This window comes from Antedon mediterranea, chromosome 2 (assembly GCF_964355755.1).
Source record: "Antedon mediterranea chromosome 2, ecAntMedi1.1, whole genome shotgun sequence".
NCBI lineage: Eukaryota > Metazoa > Echinodermata > Crinoidea > Comatulida > Antedonidae > Antedon > Antedon mediterranea.
Window position 1 is genome coordinate 8,905,181 of NC_092671.1, and position 24,415 is coordinate 8,929,595.

Below are 24,415 nucleotides of genomic sequence, written 5' to 3' on the forward strand. Positions count from 1 at the left end.
CAGTAACTTCTCTACCATTGGAAATACATGTTTTGGTACATTGATAATACTAGCATTGTATATTAATTTTGAAATTGCTAGACTTTTTATTATTATCATTTTTCCAAAGAAGGTAACGTGTCGTTTTTCCCATAGCCTTAAAGTATGTTCTAACTCCATAATTTTATCATCCCAGTTTTTTTTTTCACAAACACCTTTTTTATAGCCTACATAAATTCCGAGGAATTTCACTGGCTCTTTCGTCCAAGTGATACCACAAGGGGTTGCTAGGTTATTCTGAATTGATCCAATCCAGATTCCTTTACATTTTCCTTTATTTAGCTTCAACCCTGAAATATTACAAAATGCATTGATTTCAGTGAAAAAATATTTTAAACTATTTTCACCTGACGTAAAAATCACAGTGTCATCAGCGAGCTGAGCTATTTTCACAATATTATCAATATCTTTATTCTCAGGTAATTCAATTCCCTTACACAATGGATTATTCCTTATATTTATTGCCATTACCTCGACTACAACTGTAAATAATAGTGCAGACAATGGGCAACCTTGACGTACTCGACATTCCATATTAAAACTGTTTGAAACAGTCATGGCTCCTGGTATTTGCTTTTCTTTCGTATAAGACAACACATCTTCAACTAGTCTAATATTTTCTCCTCCAAATCTCTCATTAATATATCCTTTTTGATCATTACTGATAATAGACCCTAATACTTTTTTTAGTCTGTTTGAAAGAGCATGTGCCATTATTTTGTAATCTACATTTAGCAATGTAATTGGTCTCCAGTTTTCGAGACACTCTCTTTTCATGCATGTTTATAATATAGGCGTATAGTTTACAAATTATTATTTATTTCAATCTCACTTTGCAAACTATTTTTAGCCTTTTAAGACTTTACCATTAAAAAAATCAAGAGCACAAATATTTGTTTAGGTCTATATAAATCAGATGGGTAATTATTGGAACTAGAAAATAGCATAATTGCTAATCCCTACATATGGCAATATGAAGTACCTAATAAAGGTTCAGCATAATCAAAATACCTTTCTACACTCAATAATAATAAATAAATAAATAAAGCTTTATGATGATATTGTTAATTTATTCTTAAGCCTAATTGGAAATAATTTATATTAAAAAAATGGACCTATACTGCATATGAATGTTTTCATTCTAGGTATAGCAGAGAGCATAATCATAAAATGAGTGGTAAATTATTAAAGTCGTTATAAAGAGAGAATGCAGTTTTTAAAATGTCTAAAGTAAAAGCGGGAGAAATAATTATATAGGCCTAATTACCAAAATGCTATAGATTTAACTGCCAACTTTTATGCTATAATACACTTAAATACATTAAAAAATGTTGTGGAACAAATAATCTTAATTTAAATAAAAGCCTTAAAATGTTTCATCTATATTTTTAAAAAGACACTTTAAAATCATTCTCTTCTTCACTCATGTTTTACTTTGTTTGTACTTTCTTCTTTCTCCACTCATGCATTTCAATTTATTTTATTTCGGAAGAGCGTACATCCATGTCAAATCGGGATCGTTAACCGTAGACCCGTTTAAAACCAAATTTCTATCACTATAGAACCTCTATGATTAAGAGAGTGTGGCATAAAAACATTTCTTCATCTATAATACATTTTAGAGGTCAGAACATCTACAAAATACTTCACGAAACCCTCGTCTAAATCTGATATTTGTTGCATTATATATCAACGGATTTAAAGAGGAGTTCAAGAGTGGTAAAAGAAGCAAACTATGCCATTTGTCAAAACTGATAATTGTATATCTTACCAAAACATACAGTGTATGAAATGGGAAAATACACAAAACATAAACAAGGACAGTCACAAATAATGTTAGGAAAACTTTTCTTTCTGCTTTATCTCTACGTTTCGTTCCGCTTGAATGTTTTGCTGTATCACGTGACTTGCGTAATGATATAAGCATGGCTGTATACATAATTATTAAGATTGAAGTTATTGTCCAAGTAAAAGCCACATCAACAAACATACCGTACTTTTCAAAAGCGACATCATAACACACAAAATATGTATTGACGTCAGTCATATCAGGCCAGGAGTAAGTACCAGTCCCTTCCGTATACGTTAACAATTTTCCCACATTGCAACATAGGTTTAAAAACCAAATAATTGCACAAATTTGTACAGACCGCGAAATAGTCCCGAATTTAGTTTTTTGAAATTGAAATGGTAGACATATTGCCATACATCGTTCAATTGACATCCATACAATAGTTAAAGCACTGGCTCCTGTTCCAACATACATTATGTATTTTTGTATTTGACATAACCATCCGAATTTTAGCTCATTAATGTAACTTTGCGAACGAAATTGGCTCTCAACATAGGACTCCCATGTAAAAGCTGGTACATCTATCAAGTATAACGTGTCAGCTATGGCCAGATTTGCTAAATACACGTTAATAGCCGTCCACATGTACCTTTTATTCACTATCACAATAATCGTCATTACGTTACCAATAATTCCTATGATAATCACTATAGGCATCACGATCGCAATGATAACTCTTTCAAAAGGTGTATATATCAATGAGGCTAAATAGGCGTCCCACCAATCGGCGTAACTTGAGTTTTCGGCCGACGTTAATGCGATTTCGTCGCTGTACGCGTTACCAATGGTCGACGACATTTTATTGAACAGGTTGTTAAGTTTATAAGTAGACTAAAGTATATCCGGGCTACCCAGAGAACATACGGAATCGAATCTACGCAAAATAGATACAAATTGTGATATGACGTTGAGAATGATGACGGTAATAACAGCTTCAAAGATGTTGATAATGACGTGTGATAGCGGCAATTACTTGATAGCTATATCAGGTTTTCTAGTCCTTCGATATTGAACGAATCGAAGTAGACCACTTTATATAATACACGTCATTCACAATATTGATTGTCAGCCACAAAATTGACCGTTATATTGCTTTAAAAAAGTACACCCGCGTGAAGGATTTGAATTAAAATTGACAAACAGAACAATGTTTTTATTTCGTCAAAAAATATTAATAATGTCAATCGAACGGCGTTAACTTATAAAAACATAAGAGGTTAGCAAATGTAGTTGTCTGTTGCGCAATTAAGATTGAAATTAAAACAATCGATCTAATCAATCAAATGAACTATGGAGCCTAAAAGAAATTAATTGGCAGGCAATAATTTTACAGTTTCTTTGTAGATTTGATCTATTTTGTCGACAATAGGACCGGACCAGTGGATTTTTACTAGTATAATATACCTGGAACTGGGAACAAACATTTTGAAAATAAAACAGAGTACACATAGCCTACAAAAGAGGTCTTCAGTTAAAACATTTCTACAAAAAAAATTAGAGAGAATTGAGAGTATAGGGAAATGTTATAGAAGATAATGCATCTAGGAGGCCTGTGTCGTCCCGATCTCTTATAGTTTGCTTCTGATAGCGTTAGGTGATGATTTTCCCCCAACACTTGGTCTACCCCTTCCTCAGTTTTAAATAGTGCCGTTTAGAACGCCTCCAAAATTTTACTACAGAATCTTTACGCTGACAACCCTGTCTGTGATACCTCATGAAACGTATCATTCCAGGATTCTGCTTGCCTCTTAGGTTTCCATTTTGACTCTCCTCAGATTTTTCTGTATGGAAAGCCAAACCCGCCAAAAATACATAATACATACCATCCACCAATAATTAATTCGTACAAAATTCAAACCATCCAATATTATCTCATGCAGTTCAATGAAAACTTAAACCATTCACCTAGTATCTACACCATCCAATACAATGTGTGACCATCTACCACTAGCCCAAACGACAATACGCCGAACAAACTACCCATAACACAAACCATCTAAAGAATGTTGAGCCCAGGCAGCAATAATTGAATTAATCTAACGTTAATACAAGTATATATTAGCCAACTCATTTATCAATATTTCATGTAGTTCATGAACATTTCAAACAAAGCATCTTAATTTTAGTTCATCGAATTATAATTCTAATTCATTGCCTGTTTTATACACCGTTCGTCTGTTCAACAGTTGAAACAACTGTTTTGCACACGATACGCCCGTTCGTGAGTTCAAACCATGATATTTGAAGCATCGACTTTCCAAACAGCGATTTTTCGCACCGAACGTATTTTCTTGAGTTAAAGTGGTTGCATTTCAATCACTTGCTTTTGATTGGCCAGTATTACACACCGTTCGCTTGTTCGTGATTTCAAACCATGATATTTGAAGCATCGACTTTCCAAATGGCGATTTTTCGCACCGAACGTATTTTCTTGAATCACCTACTTTCGATTGGCCAGTATTACACACCGTTCGCTTGTTCGTGATTTCATGTGATAACATTTCATTCGACAATTTTTCAAACGTTAGTTTTTGACTCTGCTTACGTATATGTCAGTTGATATACTATTTTTTAATTTTCATACTTTCCATAGTCAGTTTTGTACATCATTCGCATTTACGCATGTAAAGTGTAGATATTCCACTCGACAAGTTTTAAACGGTAGTTTTTCGCACATTTATTGTTTTATTGTTAAATTGTAACTGTTGGCGCCGATTTAATATTGAGGGGCGGGGGATGAATGTCAACTTTACGACTGTATGACACTTACTTAGGCCTAGGCCTACGTTACACACACAGGGAGATGTAAACTAATTTATAAATTTATTTTACATCTCCCTGGTTACACACATTATCACAAACTTAAATAATGGAAAAAAAACAGAATGAAATAATATAATTTAGCTTGTGGGCCTGTTACAATTTTACGCCCCACAACTAGGCCCGGGGTAACACCCACCTCGCGCGCCTGTGGGGGAGAGACAGAGGAGAGAGAGAGCTGGTGTCGTGCTTCTCTCTCCTCCTCTACGCGGCGGGCGTGTGCGGCGGCTGCTAGATGAGGCCGGTCTAGAGCCATTTTCTGCTATGTGCTCTCTATGATGCATAAATTAACTGTTGTTGAGAAGCTTCCATTTGTTTACGGGGTAGGCCTATTTTTTGGAAATAATGACATTCATTATGTTTTATAGACTATAGTGGAGACGTAATTAATAAATATCCGAATAAACATATTTTACGAATATTTATCATGGATTAAATAAAAATATGTGTATTGTTATTAAATCATAATTATTTTGTTATTCATCATGCATTAAATAACCCAACGTGTAGAGGTACCATATTTAAAAATGTGTACTGTTCAAATTCAGTACCGAACACCTCCCCCCCCCCCCCCCCAATATAAAATCGGCGCCAACAGTTACAACACAATAAAAAAAAAACTACCGTTTTAAAACTTGTCGAGTGGAATATCTACACTTTACATGCGTAAATGCGAATGATGTACAAAACTGACTATGGAAAGTATGAAAATTAAAAAATAGTATATCAACTGACATATACGTAAGCGGAGTCAAAAACTAACGTTTGAAAAATTGTCGAATGAATATGTTATCACATGAAATCACGAACAAGCGAACGTGATTGAAATGCAACCACTTTAACTCAAGAAAATACGTTCGGTGCGAAAAATCGCTGTTTGGAAAGTCGATGCTTCAAATATCATGGTTTGAACTGACGAACGGGCGTATCGTGTGCAAAAAAGTTGTTTCAACTGTTGAACAGACGAACGGTGTATAAAACAGGCAATGAATTAGAATTATAATTCGATGAACTAAAATTAAGATGCTTTGTTTGAAATGTTCATGAACTACATGAAATGTTGATAAATGAGTTGGCTAATATATACTTGTATTAACGTTAGATTAATTCAATTATTGCTGCCTGGGCTCAACATTCTTTAGATGGTTTGTGTTATGGGTAGTTTGTTCGGCGTATTGTCGTTTGGGCTAGTGGTAGATGGTCACACATTGTATTGGATGGTGTAGATACTAGGTGAATGGTTTAAGTTTTCATTGAACTGCATGAGATAATATTGGATGGTTTGAATTTTGTACGAATTAATTATTGGTGGATGGTATGTATTATGTATTTTTGGCGGGTTTGGCTTTCCATATTTCTGAGTAGATACAGAAAGTTGATAACAACAACAAATCAGACAACTAAAATATGTCTTTACTCAATTGTGATATTAGGGATATCTTAATTGATCAAAAAAAGAGCAGGCTTTTGTAACATAATACCGTTTATAATGTTGTTGTAATATAATAACATTTATAGCAAACACTATATAGGTAGCTGGTCGTCTCTTGTATTCGTGCACCGCGATGACGTCAATACATAAATAGTCGAGACGCTTTTGTTATTTTATGGACGTGCTTTGGATTTTCTCTGTTACCTGTTTCGTATTGTTTCTGCAACATCTGAAAAATATTTCACGAAACCCTCGTCTAAATCTGATATTTGTTGCATTATATATCAACGGATTTAACGAGGAGTTCAACATTGCTAAACTTATAAAAAAAATAAACACATTTTCGTCAGAATTGTAAATTCCGTTCTGAAGTAATAAAAATAAATATGTATAAAATGGAAACATTGTCACGAACTCCTCTCACGTATGTTTCCGAGCGGTTGAAAATACTTTAGGAACTCCCTTGTGACATAAAAGTATACACACAAAATCCACAAAGTTGTAAAATAACTCAAAAACAAAGCTTTAATTTCAATCAACTTCAACTTTCAACAATCCAGTAAGCACTTTAAACAACAGTTTCACAATAACTTTACAATATAATATCCAACCTCTAATCCAACAACCTTACAATAGTTTACATCCCTTTATATACAAGATGCTCCTATCCTTCTAGATCATTCTTTATACTTCTCATTATTACATGATTACAGTTTCTATTAATAGCACTTCTGGAATGTTCTTGATTGTTCTTATTAATTATACATGGTTTATTAAATCAAAACATCTTATTCTAGAATGTTCATGTAAATACTATGTTACTCTATATGTTAGGGAATGGTAATTTATTACACTCCCCCCTCTTTCTGAGCTCAAAACTCTTTCTTGGAGTTTTGAGGGGAAAGTATACACGGACGTGGCAAAATATAACATTTCCGACCTAGAAACCCTGTTTAATATATGAATATAAATTCAAACTACATTACGTGAAAACCAAATTCTCATTACAAACAAAATGTAAGAAACAAGTAACTTATAAACATTAAAACCTATTTTGTCTATTTGTAAAGTAACCCTTAAGTTAATGGTTTTCGTGACAATCCGTCAGCATTACCATTAGAAATACCCCTTCTATGTACAACAGTAAAGCAATAAGGTTGTAAATCAAGACTCCATCTAGTTAGTCTTTTGTTTGTCTCTTTCATTTCAACCAACCATTTGAGTGGTTGATGGTCAGTAACTATCTTAAATTTTCTGCCTAGTAGATAATATCACAGACTTTCGACAGCCCATTTTATAGCTAAACACTCTTTCTCTATAGTTGCATAATTCTGTTCTCTTGGGAACATCTTACGACTAAGATACAATACTGGATGGTCAGTACCATCAGGACCTAGTTGACTAAGTACTGCACCTAACCCTCGATCTGACGCATCTGTTTGCAGTATAAACTCTGCATTAAAATCTGGGTTTCGTAACACAGGGTCTGAACATAACGCCTGTTTTAACTTTACAAGTGCATCTTCGCACTCAGGCGTCCATTTGATTTTATCTGGATGTTTTTTCCCCGTCAGATCAGTTAGAGGTGCTGCGATGTCAGCATAATTAGGAATAAACTTTCGGTAGTATCCTGTCAGGCCAAGAAAAGATTTAACATCCTTCTTAGTTTTAGGTTTTTCCCATTGTACTACCGCTTCTACCTTAGTCTTTTGAGGACGTATCATTCCCTCTCCAACTACATACCCTAAATAATGCACTTTACTATGTGCGAAACTACATTTTGCAGGTTTGACTGTCAGATTAGCTTGCTTGAGGGTCTGAAAAATGTCCCTAAGATGATGGATATGACTTTCCCAGTCTGGACTAAATATTACCAGATCATCCATATAAGCTGCTGCATAAGATTCTTTCTTGCGCAACAGTTGATCCATCATTCTTTGAAACGTTGCAGGAGCCCCATGCAAGCCAAATGGTAAATACTTAAATTGGTACAAACCCATTGGTGTTGAAAAAGCTGTATATGGTTTTGACCGTTCAGTTAATGGAACCTGCCAGTAACCTTTACATAAATCTAACTTTGTTATAAATTTAGCAGGACCAACCCTGCCTATTATTTCATCTATTCGAGGCATTGGATATGCATCAAACTTGCTCAAGCTATTCACTTTTTTGTAATTTACGCAAAAGCGAGCTGTACCGTCCGGCTTTGGTACCATGATATAAGGAGAGGACCAGGGACTGTGAGACTCTTCTATTACCCCAAGTTCCAACATAGATTCTATCTCTTCTTTTACTTTGCCTAACTTAGCCTGAGGAATTGGATAAGCTCTTAATCTAACTGGGTGTACCCCTAGGTTCATTTCAATATCATGCTTTATTACAGTAGTTTTCCCTGGCTTGTCCTGTAACACTGAGTCAAATTCAGAAAACACCTCCGCTAAATCTGAAAGCTGAGATTCATCTAATCCTTCACCAGAATCTAAGGTTAAATTGGAACTAGAAATATTTGACCAAGAAATGTCCTTATCCTGACCCTCGTCTTGTCCAGTTACATCATTTATAGCCAGCATAACCTCAATAGTTCTACGATGAAATTGTTTTAAAAGATTTATGTGGTAGACTTTTGACTTTTTCCGTTTATCATTAGTTTCCACCTCATAGTTTACTGGACCTAGTTTCCTTAAAACCTTGTAAGGACCTTGCCATTTTGCCTCTAATGCATCGTTACTAGATGGTAAGAGTAATAGGACTTCATCACCTGGACTAAATTCTCTACAAACAGATTTCTGATCATATTTTTGTTTTTGCCTTGTTTGGGATAGTTCAATGTTTTCCTGGACTAGATCTTTCATTGAAGTTAACCTATCTCTCATTTTAACAACGTGTGAAACCACACTTTGAGGACCTGTCACCGTGCCTGTCCACATTTCTTTCATTATATCAAGTGGACCTCGTACCTTCCAACCATACAATAATTCAAATGGAGAGAACCCAGTTGACTCCTGCGGTACCTCCCTATAAGCAAATAATAGGTACGGAAGCAATTTATCCCATTCTCGGGGATCATCCTGAACAAATTTTCTAATCATAGCCTTGAGGGTGCCATTAAATCTTTCCACTAATCCATCGGTTTGTGGATGGTAGGGAGAAGTAGTCAAGCCCTTAATTGAAAGTAACTTATAAATTTGACTCAACAACTTAGAGGTAAAGTTAGAGCCTTGATCGGTTAAAATTTCTGTTGGTACCCCTACCCTGGAAAATAATTTAATCAACTCATCCGCTATCTTTGGAGCTTCAATACTTCTCAGTGGGATAGCCTCCGGATATCGAGTTGCATAATCACATATAACCAAGACATTTTTATTTCCTGTCTTACTCCGTGCTAGTGGACCAACAATGTCCATAGCGATTCGGCGGAATGGTTCACTGATTATTGGCAAAGGAATCATCGGGGCCTTCAATTTAGTTTTATACTTTGAAGTTTTCTGACAATTTTCACAAGTGTTACAATATTCGGTCACATCCTTTCTAATACCAGGCCAAAAGAATCTCTGCTTTATCCTATCTAATGTCTTTTTCCTACCTAAATGACCTGCCAAAGGAATATCATGTGAGACTTTCAATACACTATTACGGCAAGGGTATGGAACTACTAATTGCTCTATTGGTTCTGTCTGGTGTTTAGTGAAAACCTGCCTAAATAAAATTCCATCCTTACAGACTATCTTTATAGTGTCATCATCCTTCTGTACTAACATCTGTTCTCGAAGTGAAATTAAAGTTCTATCCTTAACCTGATAATCCTTAATTTTATCTCTGCCAATATCTAAAATGTCTAATTCACTATCTTGGCTAGATTGAGCTTCCTTTGTTTTTGCAAACTCTTTCCTAACTTTTCGTTTCTCACTTCTGGTTTTATGAACTTTTTCCTTGGGAGGGTTGTTACTGAGTAGTTGGCCATCTAAATGTCCAAATTCTTCTTGAAAATTAACCACATCATCTAACTGATGTGAAATAACCCCAGAAGCTTTTTCCGACTTTAATTCGTTTTCCTCTCTTAGTTTTTCTTTTCTAGCATGATCTCTAGTGGCAACAAAACTATGCCTATCATGATTCTTATCCCTCTTTCCTAATAAGTCTCCAAATTTAGGAAAGTCCCTACCAAGAATTACATCTCTTGGTAAATCGCTGCAAACGCCAACCAACAAATTATGGTCTTCGTTATTAATCTTAATATTGACGAATGCAGTAGGATAGGCTTGGACATGGTCATGGACGCACCTGCATGTAATTTTAGCTTGCTCCGCGCGATTAATTTTCTTAGCCGCTACTAAATCAGAATGAACAAGTGTCATATCACATCCAGAGTCTATCAAAATTTCACAATCACATCCTTCAACTAGGCCTCTACAAATGTAAGGTGTACATGGTTTTGAAACAGTATCTGTCTTTGTCGACAAAAAGCCATCCTTACTTCGACAAAATCGTTCTATGTGGCCTACTTTTTTGCACCGTCTACAAACGAGAGGTTGTCTAGCGTCAGATTGTGATTTATGAAAGTTATCAGGGGGATTATTATTACCCTTACTGTCAACTTCAGGAGTGCCTTTCACTGTTTTCTCCTGGTTGTTTCTATTTTCGTGTTTTCTATTTTGAAACTTTTTCTCAAAATCGATACCTTTTCTAGCTTGAAAATAATTATCTGCTAATTCCGCAGCATTTAATCCCGAATCTGGTTTATGTTCTTTAACCCAAATTTGTACCCCTGTGGGCATAATATCTATCAATTGCTCTAAAATAACAATTTCAGCTAAATCATCTTTGCTTTTATCAGCAGGCCTAGCCCACTTAGTAAATAAATCTTTTAACCTAACATACATTTCTCTATAACTTTCTTCACTTTTCTTTTTAATTGACCTAAACCTTTGCCTATATGTCTCTTCAGTTATGTCATACCTTTGTAATATTGCTTTCTTCACTATGTCGTACTGGTTACTTTCTGTCACTGGTAGTGATGCATAGGCTGCTCTTGCTTTGCCTGTCAAATGAGGTATTAGTTTTACTACCCAGTGTTCTTTTCGCCACTCATAGGTGTTAGCAATACGTTCAAACGTAGTGAGATAATTTTCAATATCATCACTATCAGAAAGCTTTGCAATCTGAACTTCCTTCAATCTCATTATGTCTTTTAATCGTTTCTCCTCACTGTCCTTTTGCTTGTCCATTAACGCCATTACTAATGCTTGCTGTTTCTCCATATCTTCCCTACGTAAACGTTCTTGTCTTTCCATATCTTCTTTGCGTAAACGTTCTTGTTTCTCTATATCTTCCTTGCGTAAACGTTCTTGTTTCTCTATATCTTCCCGACGTCTTTCATTATCTTCTTGACGTGAACGTTCTTGTTGTTTCATCATCTGCTGCATCATAATATTCTGCTGTTGCATTTGCTGCTGCATCAACAACAAAAAGTCTTTTGAAAATGAGTCAGCCCCTGTAGGGTTATGTCCACTGGTTGGTCCAGACTCTTCTGCCTGTTGTTCAGGTTGAATTGATTGAACTGATTCTACATCCGAATCAGTTTCATCGCCGCCGCTGTATTCTCTACCGGATCTTGTTGTTGATTGTTTATCAGCCATTTTTTAAATCTGGATGAGGGTCTTGTTACTAGTTAATCGTAGTTACCGAGACGTTCACAAGTCTACTGTTCCAAATAAATAATGTACTGTTCTTAAAACAATGTTTGTGTACTTACGATTAAACAAAACGTAGCACCACGGCTTCCGTAAGATATCTCAGTATCGTAAGTACCACTTCCTCAAAATATCAATAAAAGTACAGTTGATCCTAAACAGCCACCAATCTATGGCAAAATACAGTAGATCAAACTGCTACCACAAAATATCACAACAGTACTGTAGATAAATACACAGTTAAGTCGAACAGTAGATCGAAATAACCGCTGCCACCAAATTATGTCACGAACTCCTCTCACGTATGTTTCCGAGCGGTTGAAAATACTTTAGGAACTCCCTTGTGACATAAAAGTATACACACAAAATCCACAAAGTTGTAAAATAACTCAAAAACAAAGCTTTAATTTCAATCAACTTCAACTTTCAACAATCCAGTAAGCACTTTAAACAACAGTTTCACAATAACTTTACAATATAATATCCAACCTCTAATCCAACAACCTTACAATAGTTTACATCCCTTTATATACAAGATGCTCCTATCCTTCTAGATCATTCTTTATACTTCTCATTATTACATGATTACAGTTTCTATTAATAGCACTTCTGGAATGTTCTTGATTGTTCTTATTAATTATACATGGTTTATTAAATCAAAACATCTTATTCTAGAATGTTCATGTAAATACTATGTTACTCTATATGTTAGGGAATGGTAATTTATTACAACATACACAAAACAAAAACAGTGACAGTCACAAATAATGTTAGGAAAACTTTCTTTTCTGCTTTATCTCTGCGTTTCGTTCCACTTGAATGTTTTGCTGTATCACGTGACTTGCGTAATGATATAAGCATGGCTGTATACACAATTATTAAGATTGTAGTGATTGTCCAAATAAAAGCCACATCAACAAACATACCGTACTTTTCAAAAGTGACATCGGAACACGCAAAAAATGTATTTGGTATACCGTACGCGTTATTATCAGACCAGGAGTAAGTGTATTTTTTTTCAATATACGTTAACAATTTTTTCACATTGCAAAACGCATTTAAAAACCAAATAATTGCACACATTTGTACAGACCTCGAAATAGTCCCGAATTTAGTTTTTTTAAATTGAAATGGTAGACATATTGCCATACATCGTTCAATTGACATCCATACTATAGTTACAGCACTAACTCGCCATCCAACATAGCTGACGTATCCATATAAGTGGCAGAGCCATCCAAATCTTAACTCATTACCGTAAACGTATGAACTGGATATTTCAATATACGATTTCCATATAAAAACTGGTGCAGCTATCAAGTATAACGTGTCAGCTATGGCCAGATTGGCTAAATACACGTTAATAGCTGTCCACATGTACCTTGTATTCACTATCACAATAATCGTCATTACGTTACCAATAATTCCTATGATAATCACTATAGGCATCACGATCGCAATGATAACTCTTTCAAAAGGTGTATATATCAATGAGGCTAAAAAGGCGTCCCACCAATCGGCGTAACTTGAGTTTTCGGCCGACGTTAATGCGATTTCGTCGCTGTACGCGTTACCAATGGACGCCGACATTTCATTGAACAGGTTAAGTTTATAAGCAGACTACAGTATATCCGGGCTACCCAGAGAACAGACGGAATCGAATCTGCAAAATATTATACAAATTGTAATATGACGTTGATATGATCGGAGACTATGATGACGGTAATAACAACTTTAATGATGTTGATAAGGAAGTGTGATAGCGGCAATTCTTGATAGTTATATCAGGTTTTCTAATCCGTCGATACTATATGAATCGAAGTACAGTAGACCACTTTAATACACGTCACTCACCATATTGATTGTCAGCCACAAAATTGACTGTTATATTGCTTTAATAAAGTACACCCGCGTGAAGAATTAAAATTAAAATTGACAAACAGATGTTTTTATTTCGTCAAAAATAAATAATGTCAATCGAACGGCGTTAACTTATAAAAACATAAGAGGTTAGCAAATGTAGTTGTCTTTTGCGCAATTAAGATTGAAATTAAAACAATCGATCAAATCAATCAAATCAATCAAATCAACTATAAAAGGAAAGTAATTGGCAGGTAATAATTTTACAGTTTCTTGGTAGATTTGATCTATTTTGTCGATAATAGGACCAGTGGATTTTCATTGGTATATAATATACCTGGAACTCGGAACAAACATTTTGAAAATAAAACAGAGTACACATACAAAATAGGCCTTCCGTTAAAACAGTTCTACAACAAAAATAGAGAATTATTGAGAGTAGTGAAATGTTATGATTGTCTATCCGTATCTAGGAGGTCTGTGTCCCGATTCAACTTATTTCTGATAGCGTTAGGTGATGCTTTTCCCAAACTACCCCTAAGTTTTAAATAGTGCCGTTTAGAACCCCTCCAAAATGTTAGACCTACTACAGAATCTTTACGCTGACAACCCTGTGATATCACTTGAAACGTGTTCCAGGATTCTGCTTTCCTCACTATGTCGGTTTGTCGGTCGGTCGGTAAAGACTAACTTGTATATGACCTTGTCTTCATCTAGCTAAGTCAATTTTTCAGAGTATATTCCTTATGGCCAGGACTCGGTGTGGTTATGTTTTTCACGGTGCGCAATCAAAAATTACGCGGTCTACGGACGATTTAACGAAATCACGTTTGTAATCATATCTTTACAAGCATCAATCACAATTAAATAAAATTTGGTACTCATCAATCAATTGACGTGTGCGCCTTACAAGCGGCCAGTCTGATCTGTTCTCCAAGTTTCTGTAAAATTACAGTTTCTGTATACTGAAATCTGTGTGTTTAATGCCACATCGAACTTTTCCTGGTTATTACTGACCGTTGTATGTATTTGTGAAGATAACATCGTTGGTCTACTAGCGAAACTAATGTTCCGTTTTCCTAGGCCAGTTTCGTTTGCCTGTCTACTCACATTCCTGTGCAGTCAGCCTTCGCGGTCAGCCGTATCCACGGTTCATTCAACATTCTTTGCCGGATTTGTCAACTACGGTAGGCCTAGGATTGTAGTAGTCGGCTTACTTCACAGAACCGAATCGTCTTATCATAACGGGTGTTCATTGACTTTAATTCAACCTGTCAGTTCATCTATTGCGTCTATGATTTACTACAATCGTGATCAACTTCTCAGATTATCAGGAAACTTAAAGTCATCGTTGACTCCATCAGAAATTGACACTATAAATCGTTTGAATATCAATGCCTTTACCACATGCCGAGCATTCTCAACTCGAAAAACACATAGAGGAAAGAAGGCTGGTCGACGACGAAGCAAGCTTATCTCTGCCGCCACTGAACACATCTCTCAACCTCGCAGACCTGTTTCCGTGGATACTGAACAATCTCGTAGTTCGAGTTCCATCTGTTTTGGACTGTGGAATGCGCGTTCTATAAGAAATAAAACTGTTCACGTTTGTGATTTTATTTTGGATGTTGAATTAGACATTTTTGTAATTACCGAAAGTTGGTTGAAAGGTGATGCAAGTGACAACCACTTTATTGCGGACGTGAGTAACACCCTCCCAAATTTCGTGGTGTCACATGAGCCACGCCCTACAGGTGGACGCGGAGGTGGAATATGCATCATTTCGCACCGTGGACTCCAAATAACACCAAATGTTTCAACAAGTTTCCGGTCTTTCGAACATATGGATATCAAGATCACTTCCAATTCATCTGTAATTAACTTGATTTCAATTTACAGACCACCACCATCGACCAAAAACAAACTTACCTTTGACTTGTTCATCACTGAATTCTCATCACTTCTTGAATCAGTCTCTTGCACCAAAAACCTTCTGATAGTTGGTGATTTCAATATTCACACAGATGACCTCTTGGACAACAACACCAAGCGATTTGATGAACTGCTTTACACGAGTTGTCTTCATCAACACGTCCAAGGCCCCACTCACGTTAGCGGGCACACACTGGACCTTCTAATCTCTCGAAAAAACGACAACATAATAAAACAAACCACTGTCAAACAAGGACTACCATCCGACCATATGGCTGTCATCAGCTTTGTGGATTTATCACATCCTAAACAACCAACGCGGACAACCTCTTACCGCAAACTTCGTAACATTGATCTAAATTGTTTTGTGGAAGATATAATGAATTCCCCGCTCGTCTGCGCACCGGAAGATAATGTCTCCGATCTCGCTGACCAATACAATAATGTATTGCAGTACATCCTTGACCAACATGCTCCGTTAACAACTAAACTGGTCACCATTAGACCACGGGCACCATGGTACACGAATGAACTCCGTGAAGCGAAGTGCGTCAAACGGAGATCAGAACGCAGAATGTTGAAATCTGGTTTGGATATCGACAAACAGAGGTACAAGTTGGAATGCAAAGCATATAAAGATATGCTAGATCTAGCAAAATGCAATTATCATCGCAATGAAATCGCTAATGCGGATGACAAGAACCTTTTCCGCATCATAAGTAAACTGTACTCGGTCGATTCTTCTCCTGTTCTGCCAAAACACACATCTTTCAATGGATCTCGCAAACCAGTTTGGCTGTTTCTTTAATGAAAAGATTCTGAAAATTTGCAAGAAACTTAACTCCATAAACACTCCACTAATAACTGTCAACGTCGACGAGTCATGTAATAGTAGTTTCGCTGAATTTGAGCAAATATCAGAAGATACGGTACGCAAAGTCATCGCTGAAAGCGCATCTAAGTCCAGTAGACTTGACCCAATTCCAACACGGTTACTAAAAAACTGCATTGACGCTCTACTACCGCATATCACTAAAATCGTCAACATGTCGCTGTCATCAGGTACTGTACCATCTGCATTTAAATTGTCCCTCGTTATGCCACTGTTGAAAAAGCAAAATCTCGACTCCAACGTCCTACAAAATTATAGACCAATAGCAAATCTTCCCTTCCTTTTCAAAGTCTTGGAAAGAATTGCAACTGCTCAGATAAAAGCATATATGGATGAACATTTCCTGTTTTCAAAAGTCCAATCAGCCTACCGCCGCTTCCACTCAACTGAAACCGCTTTATTACGTGTTACAAACGATCTACTACTTGCTTTAGACAAAGGTAATGAAGCGGTACTTATTCTACTCGACTACTCCGCAGCATTTGACACTATCAATCATGATTTATTATTTCAACGTCTTCATAAAAGATACGGCATAAGCGGAACCGCATTGAAATGGTTTATTTCATATTTTGAGAATCGTAGATAAGCAATCATTGTGGGTGATTCGATGTCTGATGAGTTCGCTCTACCCTGGGGTGTACCACAGGGATCCGTAAAAGGTCCACTCGATTTCATCTTATACACTGGACCACTCAGCAACATCATTGATTCCCACCCGGAAGTTCGTCATATGATCTATGCAGATGACACTCAACTATATTTAATCATGAAACCTACACATCACTCTGAATCTGTTAACAGCCTTGAATCATGCATTGCAGATGTTCGCTCATGGGCCATTCAAAATAAACTCATGCTCAACGACTCCAAGACTGAAATGATCCATTTTCATTCAAAGTTCCGTGAGGCATCATCATTTCCTTTGGTCCATATCGGAGATACTAGTGTCTCTACCTCCAGCTCAGCCAGAAATCTAGGCGTCCAACTAGACAACAGCCTCGGTTTAAAAGAACACATTCGTAATGTTTGCCGTGGTGCTTCCTTTGGAATTTACCAGATCGGCCAGATTCGTAAGTACCTTGACAAAACATCAACTGAACGTCTTGTTCATGCTTTTGTTTCATCTCGTCTGGACTGTAATAACTCGCTTCTGTACGGCCTACCAACTTCTTATCTGTCTCCTCTTCAACGAATCCAAAATTCCGCCGCAAGACTTATCACTGGCACTAAACGACATGAACATATTTCTCCCGTTTTACGTGACTTACACTGGTTGCCTGTTGATCAGCGCATTCGTTTTAAAATCCTGTTGCTGACATATAAGGCCATCAACGGATGTGCTCCAGCCTACATATGTGACATCATTACTCCGTCAACCAACTCTTCGCTTCGTTCATCCAGCAGACTTCTTCTAAAACCTGGACCCCGTTCCAGAACTCGGTTTTACGGTGATCGTGCTTTCGCTGTCGCAGCCCCAAAACTCTGGAACACTCTACCACTCGAAATACGCTCATCAAAATCTGTTATCACATTTAAAACTAAACTCAAAACTCATCTCTTCAGAGAAGCATAATCGCACGCTACTACTTGCACTGATCTTGGAAAACACAGCGCTTTGAAACCTTTGTCTCTTGCGCTTTATAAATGTTATTTATTATTATTATTATATTACTCATAAATTTCAGGTCATATTTCATCATATAGCAATACAATTACGTCCGTAGCGCATATAACGCATGCGAACGCGCGCTTAAAATTTTCAAAATTGTCAAATTTATTTTCGATGAAATTAGAATACTGTACGTTTCAGGCAATTTTAAGCTTTTAAAAAATTGCAATGAGTGCGCAGATTTTTGCACGCGCAGTGCACGTTAAACGTTAATACGCACTCCTTTTGTCCGATTTCTGTTTTACAACCTTTCTTTAATAATGTTATCATATTTGATTCACTTTCCAACTCGAAATTACGTGATACGAGCACGTCAAAAATTACAGGCTACGCACGTGTAAATTAAAAAAATATAAATGTTTTTAAAACATTTTCAACATTTCAAACATGTTCAGCAATTTCGTTCGGTTGGTCGGTCGGTCGGTAAACACTAACTTGAGCACGCGACTGCAGTCATGTAGGCTATATGAGGCCTTGTCCTGAGTAGATACAGAAAGTTGACAACAACAATTCAGTGACAACTAAAATATGTCTTTACTCAATTGTGATGTTAGGGATATCCTAATTAATAAAAAAAAAAAGAGCAGGCTTTTGCAACATAATAACGTTTATAATGTTGTTGTATTAAATATAATAACATTTATAGCAAGTACGGTACTATAGGTAGCTGGTCGTCTCTTGTATTCGCGCACCGCGATAACGTCAATACAATAGTCGAAACCCTTTTGTTATTTTATGGACGTGCTTTGGATTTTCTCTGTTACCTGTTTCGTATTGTTTTTGCAACATCTGAAAAATATTTCACGAAACCCTCGTCTAAATCTGATATTTGTTGCATTATATATCAACGGATTTAAAGAGGAGTTCAACATTGGTAAACTAATCAAAAAAATAAACACATTTTCGTCAAAATTGGAAAGTATTCTGTACTTAAATGATAAAAAGAAATATGTATAAAATGGAAACATACACAAAACATAAACAGTGACAGTCACAAATAATGTTAGGAAAACTTTCTTTTCTGCTTTATCTCTGCGTTTTGTTCCATTTGAATGTTTTGCTGTATCACGTGACTTGCGTAATGATTTAAGCATGGCTGTATACATAATTATTAAGAATGTAGTTATTGTCCAAGTAAAAGCCACATCCACAAACATACCGTACTGTAAATAAGTGACATCGGTACACGTAAAGAATGTATTTGGTATGCCGTACGCGTTATTATCAGGCCAGGAGTAAGTGAATTTGTTTTCAATATACTAAAGCTATAGTCTAAATCCAGTCCTAGGGTAGATGTAGGCATACTGTACGAATCGCAGTGACTTCTTCCAACTTTAACGCATATGATGGTCACCGAAGATATAAATTCTTCTTTTTCTGAAATAACCGTCTTCGTTTTTATTCTAAATTGGTTTAATGTAAAGCAATCACTCACTAATCACTATTACTAATTGGCAAATGTTTGTCTTTTGAAATTAAGAATAAAATGAAAACAATCAATCAAAGTCTGTTACAGTGTATACTAAAAGACCTGTTACAGGTTTTGCATTTGTTCTGCAACATCTACAAAACACTTCATTAAAACCTTGTCTAATTAAATCTCCTATTTGTTGTATTATATATCAACGGATTTAAAGAGGAGTTCAACATTGCTAAAATATTTAAAATTATACTAATCAATCTGCCATCCATAATTTGATATACTGTTAAAACGTAATATGTATACAATGGCAACATACACAAAACATAAACAGTGACAGTCACAAATAATGTTAGGAAAACGTTCTTTTCTGCTTTATCTCTGCATTTCGTTCCACTTGAATGTTTTGCTGTATCACGTGACTTGCGTAATGATATAAGCATGGCTGTATACACAATTATTAAGATTGTACTTATTGTCCAAATAAAAGCCACATCAACAAACATACCGTACTTTTCAAAAGCGACATCATAACACACAAAATATGTATTGACGTCAGTCATATCAGGCCAGGGGTAAGTACCCTCCGTAGTCTTTAACAATTTTCCCACATTGCAACATAAGTTTAAAAACCAAATAATTGCACACATCTGTACAGACCGCGAAATAGTCCCGAATTTAGTTTTTCTAAATTGAAATGGTAGACATATCGCCATACATCGTTCAATTGACATCCATACAATAGTTACAGCACTGACTCGTGTTCCAACATACATTAAATATCCTTGTATTTGGCAAAACCATTCGAATTTTAACTCGTTTACGTATTGGAAGGGAATAGGGCTTTCAATATAAGACTTCCATGTAAAAGCTGGTACATCTATCAAGTATAACGTGTCAGCTATGGCCAGATTGGCTAAATACACGTTAATAGCCGTCCACATGTACCTTTTATTCACTATCACAATAATCGTCATTACGTTACCAATAATTCCTATGATAATCACTATAGGCATCACGATCGCAATGATAACTCTTTCAAAAGGTGTATATATCAATGAGGCTAAAAAGGCGTCCCACCAATCGGCGTAACTTGAGTTTTCGGCCGACGTTAATACGATTTCGTCGCTGTACGCGTTACCAATGGACGCCGACATTTTATTGAACAGGTTAAGTTTATAAGCAGACTGCAGTATATCCGGGCTACACAGAGAACAGACGGAATCGAATCCGCAAAATATTATACAAATTGTAATATGACGTTGATATGATCGGAGACTATAACTACTTTAATGATGTTGATAATGACGTGTGATAGCGGCAATTCTTGATAGTTATACTGTATCAGGTTTTCTAATCCTTCGATCACCTCGATACTATATGAATCGAAGTACAGTAGACCACTTTAATACACGTCACTCACCATATTGATTGTCAGCCACAAAATTGACTGTTATATTGCTTTAATATAAAGTACACCCGCGTGAAGAATTCAAATTAAAATTGACAAACAGATGTTTTTATTTCGTCAAAAATAAATAATGTCAATCAAACGGCGTTAACTTATAAAAACATAAGAGGTTAGCAAATGTAGTTGTCTTTTGGCAATTAAGATTGAAATTAAAACAATCGATCAAATCAATCAAATCAATCAAATCAACTATAAAAGGAAAGTAATTGGCAGGTAATAATTTTACAGTTTCTTGGTAGATTTGATCTATTTTGTCGACAATAGGACCAGTGGATTTTCATTGGTATATAATATACCTGGAACTCGGAACAAACATTTTGAAAATAAAACAGAGTACACATACAAAAAAGGCCTTCCGTTAAAACAGTTCTACAATAAAAATAGAGAATTATTGAGAGTAGTGAAATGTTATGATTGTCTATCCGTATCTAGGAGGTCTGTGTCCGATTCAACTTATTTCTGATAGCGTTAGGTGATGCTTTTCCCAAACACTACCCCTAAGTTTTAAATAGTGCCGTTTAGAACCCCTCCAAAATGTTAGGCCTACTACAGAATCTTTACGCTGACAACCCTGTGATATCACTTGAAACGTGTTCCAGGATTCTGCTTGCCTCTTTTAGGTGTGCATTTTGACTCTCCTCACTATGTCGGTTGGTCGGTCGGTCGGTAGACTAACTTGTATATGACCTTGTCTTCATCTAGCTAAGTCAATTTTTCAGAGTATATTCCTTATGGCAAGGACTCGGTGTGGTTATGTTTTTCACGGTGCGCAATCAAAAATTACGCGGTCTACGGACGATTTAACGAAATCACGTTTGTAATCATATCTTCACAAGCATCAATCACAATTAAATAAAATTTGGTACTCATAAATTTCAGGTCATATTTCATCATATAGCAATACAATTACGTCCGTAGCGCATATAACGCATGCGAACGCGCGCTTAAAATTTTCAAAATTGTCAAATTTATTTTCGATGAAATTAGAATACTGTACGTTTCAGGCAATTTTAAGCGTTTAAAAAATTGCAATGAGTGCGCAGATTTTTGCACGCGCAGTGCACGTTAAACGTTAATACGCACTCCTTTTGTCCGATTTCTGTTTTACAACCTTTCTTTAATAATGTTATCATATTTGATTCACTTTCCAACTCGAAATTACGTGATACGAGCACGTCAAAAATTACAGGCTACGCACGTGTAAATAAAAAAAATATAAATGTTTTTAAAACATTTTCAACATTTCAAACATGTTCAGCAATTTCGGTCGGTTGGTCGGTCGGTCGGTCGGTAAACACTAACACGCGACTGCAGTCATGTAGGCTATATGAGGCCTTGTTCTGAGTAGATACAGAAAGTTGACAACAACAATTCAGTGACAACTAAAATATGTCTTTATTCAATTGTGATGTTAGGGATATCCTAATTAATAAAAAAAAAAAGAGCAGGCTTTTGCAACATAATAACGTTTATAATGTTGTTGTATTAAATATAATAACATTTATAGCAAGTACGGTACTATAGGTAGCTGGTCGTCTCTTGTATTCGTGCACCGCGATAACGTCAATACAATAGTCGAAACCCTTTTGTTATTTTATGGACGTGCTTTGGATTTTCTCTGTTACCTGTTTCGTATTGTTTTTGCAACATCTGAAAAATATTTCACGAAACCCTCGTCTAAATCTGATATTTGTTGAATTATATATCAACGGATTTAAAGAGGAGTTCAACATTGGTAAACTAATCAAAAAAATAAACACATTTTCGTCAAAATTGGAAAGTATTCTGTACTTAAATGATAAAAAGAAATATGTATAAAATGGAAACATACACAAAACATAAACAGTGACAGTCACAAATAATGTTAGGAAAACTTTCTTTTCTGCTTTATCTCTGCGTTTTGTTCCATTTGAATGTTTTGCTGTATCACGTGACTTGCGTAATGATTTAAGCATGGCTGTATACATAATTATTAAGAATGTAGTTATTGTCCAAATAAAAGCCACATCCACAAACATACCGTACTGTAAATAAGTGACATCGGTACACGTAAAGAATGTATTTGGTATGCCGTACGCGTTATTATCAGACCAGGAGTAAGTGTATTTGTTTTCAATATACGCTAACAATTTTCTCACATTGGAAAACGCATTTAGAAACCAAATAACTGCACACATTTGTACAGACCTCGAAATAGTCCCGAATTTAGTTTTTTTAAATTGAAATGGTAGACATATTGCCATGCATCGTTCAATTGACATCCATACAATAGTTACAGCACTGACTCGCGATCCAACAAAGATGACGTATCCATATAGGTGGCAGAGCCATCCAAACCTTAACTCATTACCGTAAACGTGTGAATCACTATTGGGTATCTCAATATACGATTTCCAAATAAAAACTGGTGACGCTATCAAGTATAACGTGTCAGCTATGGCCAGATTGGCTAAATACACGTTAATAGCCGTCCTCATGTACCTTTTATTCACTATCACAATAATCGTCATTACGTTACCAATAATTCCTATGATGATCACTATAGGCATCACGGTCGTAATGATAACTCTTTCAAAAAGTGTATATGGATTAGTGTCCAAAGCATAACTTGAGTTTTCGGCCGACGTTAATGCGTTGTCGTCGCCGTATGCGTTACCAATGGTCGACGACATTTTATTTGAGTAGGCTGTTAAAAGTATAACAGGCAACATTCAGCTTAATAATAATAATTTAATACGAAAATGAGTATTATAGTCATGCATATTAAAATTGATATGGCGATATTTCGCTTTGGCCTCCTGACGTGAAATATATTGATTACTGTAGCCTACTAAGTGTAGAACGGCCTACTATTCGTTACAAGTTATTCTCGTGAACTCGAATTAAAACTAACGTCTCAAGCTGTGCAAAATGATTTATTTATTTATTTATTACACCACCGTACGCAAACTCAGCTGTTGAAATTAACGAAACAACGATGAGGTGACGGTAATAATCAGTAAATGATGCCTGTATGTGAACATTAGCCTATAAGAACTTTTTAAAAAGAACTGTCAATAGCAAATACTAAAGCTATAGTCTAAATCCAGTCCTAGGGTAGATGCAGGCCTACTGTACGAATCGCAGTGACTTCTTCCAACTTTAATATAAATTCTTCTTTTTCTGAAATAACCGTCTTCTTAAGACATTCGGTATCTCTATGACTTGAACTTCAAATTTATAGGCATACTAGACACACACGTAGGCCCCCTAATGACGAATTTGAATTAAAATTGACACACCGAGGAAATTAAGTTTTTATTCTAAATTGGTTTAATGTAAAGCAATCACTCACT

General features: G+C 35.9%; 2 protein-coding genes across 2 annotated transcripts; both read right to left on the reverse strand.

The window, feature by feature from the left end:
* Nucleotides 1-7,414: 7,414 nt before the first annotated feature.
* Nucleotides 7,415-11,779, reverse strand: LOC140039243 (uncharacterized). The gene is made up of 2 exons (XM_072084844.1): nt 11,044-11,779; nt 7,415-10,935 (listed from the first exon to the last, which is right to left on the reverse strand). The coding sequence occupies exons 1-2, from the start codon at nt 11,777-11,779 to the stop codon at nt 7,415-7,417; spliced, it is 4,257 nt and encodes a 1,418-aa protein (XP_071940945.1).
* Nucleotides 11,780-22,529: 10,750 nt separating this feature from the next.
* Nucleotides 22,530-23,752, reverse strand: LOC140039244 (kappa-type opioid receptor-like). The gene has a single exon (XM_072084846.1). The coding sequence runs from the start codon at nt 23,750-23,752 to the stop codon at nt 22,670-22,672; it is 1,083 nt and encodes a 360-aa protein (XP_071940947.1). The 3' UTR covers nt 22,530-22,669.
* Nucleotides 23,753-24,415: the final 663 nt, after the last annotated feature.